At 46.0% G+C, this 5,792-nt stretch overlaps 1 protein-coding gene across 1 annotated transcript in view; it reads left to right on the forward strand.

The window, feature by feature from the left end:
* Positions 1-541: 541 nt before the first annotated feature.
* Positions 542-5,792, forward strand: part of POPDC2 (popeye domain containing 2) — a 20,056-nt gene continuing 14,805 nt past the window's right edge. The window contains exon 1 of the mRNA XM_055126567.1: positions 542-1,415. Within this exon, the coding sequence (XP_054982542.1) occupies positions 925-1,415 (491 nt within the window). The 5' untranslated portion in view covers positions 542-924. The remainder of the gene's footprint in view (positions 1,416-5,792) is intronic.

The following is a 5,792-nucleotide window of genomic DNA, read 5'->3' on the forward strand; positions in this document are numbered from 1 at the left end:
TGTGACTCAAAAAGAAAAAAGAAAAAAAAAAGTTGCTTTGCTTAATGGATATCAAATACACGCCTAGTGACATTTGTAACATGACTTAAGAAAGGTCTTCGGAGGTGGGGGTTTCCAGTTCTCACTATTAGGATTTTTTTTTTCTGATAATAGTCCCATACTTTCCTACTTCGAGGTATCTTCTTTCCTCAGGAGAACCCCAGGCCCTTTCCACAGGGCATTCCAGACAGTTTTGTGGTAAATTCTGTGCTCACTTTTCCTTCGTCTCCCACTCCTCTTCCCTCCACCCCTTCTCTTGCCTGAGTCTTATCTTGCCCTCTGGGGAGGTATGTTAAGTGCTCTGCCAGCTTGCCTGTGTGCCTGCTCTGTTTTTTCTCACTGCCAGTACCTCTTGGATTCCAATTCCAAACATGGTATCCATCTGGGGTCACCCTTTCTTCCGGTGCCAAGCGAGGCGCATTCCAAATGGAACACAAGTGTGCCTGACTGCAGGGCTCTCCTCACTCCGTGCCGGCACAGCAGAGAGCAGGATGTGGCCGTCTTAGCCCTCACGGCGCAAGTTTTCCGGTCTGTCTGCTTAGTTTCTCTTTGGGATCCTGTGAGGTTTTCTGCCAAGACCCAACTTTGAGAACTGTCAGAAGAAACTTAGAGCCACGGAGCGCTCTGCTTGGAGCGCCAGGGCTCTGCTAAGGGGAGTGGGGGTGAAAATCGCTTGGTTCTCCGTGCCGTGGGCCATGCTCTGCTGTTCAGTCTCATCGCTCCCGGGAGCTTTCCTCCTAGGAAAGGCAGAGCTGCAGGTGAGAAGCCGGAGGTGAGGAGCACATCTGGGAGAGTAGGTTACTCCATTTGCCGAACTTCCTGTGCGAGAGCAGTATGAGGACCTGACAAGGCTCGGAGACACCCCTCACACACACTCCCCAAAGGATGAGTGACAACCGTGGTCTCCTGGGCCAGCTCCTCCGGCAGGGGCCCGTGTGCAATATCTGGAAGCAGGATGTGGAAGGGGCTGTCTACCACCTGGCCAACTGCTTTTTGCTTCTGGGTTTCATGGGGGGCAGCGGGGTGTTCGGTTGCTTCTATGTCTTTGGGTTCCTGGGCACAGGCTACCTGTGCTGTGTGTTGTGGGGCTGGTTGGACACCTGTGGCCTGGACATCGTCCTCTGGAGCTGCCTGCTGGCCGGGGCCTGCCTGTTCCAGCTGGTCTACCTGCTCTATCGCCTGCGCCAGAACAGGCTCTCTGACGAGTTCGATCGCCTCTACAGGACTCTGTACCTGCCCCTGCAGGTACCCCTGCAGGCCTACAGAGAGATTGTTTACTGCTGTAAGGAGCAGGTCTTGACTCTGGCTGCCGAGCAGACCTATGCTGTGGAGGGCGAGACGCCCATCGACTGCCTGTCCCTGCTGCTCTCGGGCCGGTAAGCCATCCTCGTGTGCTGGCCCCGCTGCCTCTTTCCATGTAGTGGTTCCTTCCGTGGAGGTCAGGATGTGGCACCATCAAAGCAACCCAAACAGATTTTTCGCAGCATGGGCTGGCTTCCTCTTTCTCAGTGTTTTCCAAGGGGAAACTGGATCTCATGAGGCATCTCGTTTGTAGGAAATCTTGTGCATGCATAGGCCGTGTGGAGGCGTGGGGGGAAGTTGTTTCTTAAAGCCCATGTCTAGAAAGGTAACACACACACAAGGCCTCCAGCCATTACCTGGAACCCTGTGTCTGTGCGTTCTAGGAAATGGAACCTTTCAATAAGATTAACTTGTTCTTATAACACCAAGTATGTACAGGGAACTAAAACAAGCGAGACCTTCTCGGAACCCCTACTGCATCAAGGGAATCGCTCCAGTTGTGTTGGACATGTCTTGTACAGGACTCTAGGTTGGTGAGGATATGGCTTGGCAGAGCACTTGCCCGGTATGTGTGAAGCCCTGGGTTCAATCCCCACCCACCCCCTAAATGGAAAAAAAAAAGAAAAAAAGAAAAAATATATATATATACACACACACTAAGGTCCTTCTTTTTTTTTTTTTTGTGGATCTTTATTTTTTCATTCTAGGGATGTAACCATGATGTAGGTGGACCCCACGGGTGGCTCACGTGAGTCGGGAGGAAAGACAGTCACTTTCAATCTGCCCCTGCCACCTGGGACCCAGGGTTACTCAGGTCTCGCTCACAGAGAAGAATTTTAGGAGCAGACAAGCAGTGAAGTAAAACAGATTTTATTTGGAGTTTTTTTTTTTTTTTTTTTTTGGGTCACACCTGGCGATGCACAAGGGTCACTCCTGGCTCTGCACTCAGGAATTACCCCTGGCGGTGCTCAGGGGACCATATGGGATGCTGGGAATCGAACCCGGGTCGGCCGCGTGCAAGGCAAACGCCCTACCCGCTGTGCTATCACTCCAGCCCCCTTATTTGGAGGGTTTTTGAAGGGGAGGAGGAAGAGAAAGTGGGAGAGGAAGTGGGAGAAAGTAAGCGAGACAGAGTAATACATTCAAGAGAGACCATGGGCTTCTCCAAGGGTGGAGAGAGCCCCTACACACATCCCAGCAGTTAGATAGGAAAGCATGAAAGCACACATCTCAAGAGGGGAGATGCGAGTGACACATGTGCTCAGGCACTACATGTGCTCGGCCACGTATACACAAGCAGCACATGGGCTAGGGCAGCATTTGCTGCCCTTTAAGGTCCTTCTTTAATAGGGGTTTAATAGGGGTAGTCCAGGGAATATCCCTCTCTACTCCTTTCCTAGCTGTGCTTTGAGATTCTCACCAATGCAGAGACAAGTGCTGTCCCTTCTGTCCATCACGCCTATGCATGTGAGCGTTGGCAGTGGAAGAACAGAACAAAACCCTCTGGGGTCTGTGCTGCATGACTGGGAGAAACAGTGGAGTCTTGGAGATGTTGCTGTGGCGGGACTCATGTCTGGGCCGAGCATCAAGAGGAGGCAAGCTCACCAGCTATTGTTGGCCAGATTCCAGAAAGGAAGCTTTCCGAATGCTTTGCCTCAATCTTCTCCTTGGCTTTTTTTTGCTACCAAGAGAATGCAGACATAAATAAAGCAGTAATCCAAAGGCTCTGAGTGCAAGAAAATAAAAATGAAGAAGAAAGCTGATCAGATAGATAACCACATATTGTGAGAGAGAAGAGTTTGGTAATGAAGGTGATGTTACTACAATTAATATAATTATATGTAACTGCTGTTATATATAACAGCAGTAATAATACCCATCCAGGTTTTCATGCATTTAATGTCTTATGTATATATAAATCTGGGTTGAATAAGTTATGAAGTTTTAATTCACTTAGGAGTGGATTGAAGGGTAAATGTAGTTGTTTGTAAATAACTACATTCTGACTATGGCCAAAATGTTTGCCACCAGTAGTTCCATGTTTAAAGAAAATAGGATCTGGGTTGTGCCTTAAGAAGTGAAGCACATGTTGTATGTTCAAGGCCCCGGATTTCATCCCCAGCTCCCCATGTCCCCCAATCCCTTACCCTCCACCCCAAACATTACTGAGAGTAGCCCTATTGGTCCCCAAGCATCATGGGGATGGCAACTAACAAAACAATCATTTTATTTTTTTGTTTGTTTTTGGTTTTTCAGCTTTTTGGGTCACACCCGGCTATGCTCAGGGATTACTCCTGGCTCTGCACTCAGGAATCACTCCTGGCGGTGCTCTGGGACCATATGGAATGCTGGGAATTAAACCTGGGTTGGCCGCCAGTAAGGCAAACGCCCTACCCGCTGTGCTATCGCTCCAGCCCCCAAACAATCATTTTAAAGAGTAGAAAACTTGCATCTTCACAGGATTCCTGGTGCTCTTTTCTCCTGACTGTTTCTCTATTGGAGGGTGGAGTGTTGAGACTGGTACAGAAATGCCCACTTCACTTGAATGAATCTTGCTGCTGCTAAATGACCCAAGTATTTTCACCAAGTATTTCACCAAGAGCCTAATGTGAAGATGTGTAAGATGTCACTTCCCTGTGAAGGGAAAGGGCAGCTTGCCCCCCTGAGTGACATTTTATAGTATATTTAGCATCAGAAACTTGAATCAGAAATAACACCATTTTGATTTTCTCTTTTCAAGGTATAAAGTTAAGAGTTTTATTTGGCTACCTTTTAATGTTACCCTATCTTAATGATTGCTAAATTTGGCACCAAGAAGCCTCCAATCTATGACCAGGCTCTAGTTCTAACAAAGAATCATTGTATTGTTGACTAAACACTTGAAATCCAGGGCTAGGAAGTAGGTTCTTGGGCTCTCAAAGGGGGATTCTAACTGCTGTCACTTTCAATGTCATTCTTGTTTTATTTTAACAAAGAGAGTTAAGCACAGTGGCTGTGCTTATCATTGAAGATTTTCTCTAGAACATGAAATCAAAACATGAGCTTCCAATTGCACAGCCTCATGAGCAGAAAACCATCTAAGAACTATTCTGCAGGGGACTCTCCTTCTCTGTCAGGAGAGAGAAGAGACTTCAAAGATAACAGACACAGATACTCATGTCAATGGCCGCCAGAACTGCACAGGCCATTCCTCCACTTTTTTTTTGTTTTTTGTTTTGGGGGCCACACTTGGCTATGCTCAGCACTTGCTCTGACTGTTCAGGCAGTGCTTAGAGGACCGTAAGTGGTGCCAGGAATCAGACACGGGTCACTGTGTGCAAGGCAAGCATGTTACCTTATCCCTCTGGCCCTCTTTTCATTTAAAAATGTTCTCTGATTACCTGATGGACAGACCTGATTCCTTACCTGAGAACATGATGGTAAGACAGATGTTTGCCTTTTCTTTTGTCTTTCTTTTCTTTGTTTTTTCAAGGAGCTCTTCCTTGAAAAAATTGGTTTTCATTTACATTGATATAAGTGAGTTAACTTTATCTCCCTTCTTCATTCCATGTTTATTCACTTATTTTTGTTTCTTGTGCCACATTTGGCATTGCTCTGGGATTACTCCTGGCTTTGTGCTCAGAGATCACTTTTGGCAGGGCTTGGGACAGCATATGGGGTGCCAGGGATCAAACCCAGGTCAGGTCACATGTAAAACAAATGCTCTACCTGCTGTACTATTGCTTTGGCTTCATCCTTCAATATTTATTAAGCATTTTAAGGACCAGGCATTCAGTGATAAAATCTGAAAAATACTATCTGAGTTCATGCAGCTTACACAAGTCAGAGGCTGGAGAGATGGGACAGTAGCTAGGTGTTTGTCCTGCACACAGCTGACTTAGGTCCAATCCCCAGCACCATTTAGTGTTCCCAAACACTGCCAGGAATGATACCTGAGCAAATAGCCAGAAAGAAGCCAGGTGTGTCCACAAATCAAAACACGCCCATTAATTAATATTTGATATGTTAATGAATAAAGGACATGATATTACTAAGAAGAAATTCAAAGTGCAATGAGAGATTGTAATTAGCAACATAAGATTTATGTGGTCAGATAATACTTTCGAGAAGAGACTATGTAAGGCCATTCCTGAGGAGAAAGTTGGGACTAGAAAGAGTCCAGCTAGATGTGAAGATCATGATGTCAGAGATTGTGACCCTTTGTTTCCTCTTGTCTCCTTTCAGTCCTTGGAGGAATTCTACCAAGTTGTCTCTCTGTATTACCTGAGCTCATAAAAACAATTGTTTCTGCTATCAGAGACTGTGCCATATCCTTGACTTGGTTCTATTATATATCTCTAGGATATAATTTATTATTTTTATAAGTTATGGTCATTTTATTTATGTATTTTTTCATTGAATTGCCATGAGATACACAGTTACATGGTTATTCATGAATGGGTTTCAGTCAA

The sequence above is a fragment of the Sorex araneus genome, chromosome 2 (assembly GCF_027595985.1).
Source record: "Sorex araneus isolate mSorAra2 chromosome 2, mSorAra2.pri, whole genome shotgun sequence".
In the NCBI taxonomy this organism is placed as follows: domain Eukaryota; kingdom Metazoa; phylum Chordata; class Mammalia; order Eulipotyphla; family Soricidae; genus Sorex; species Sorex araneus.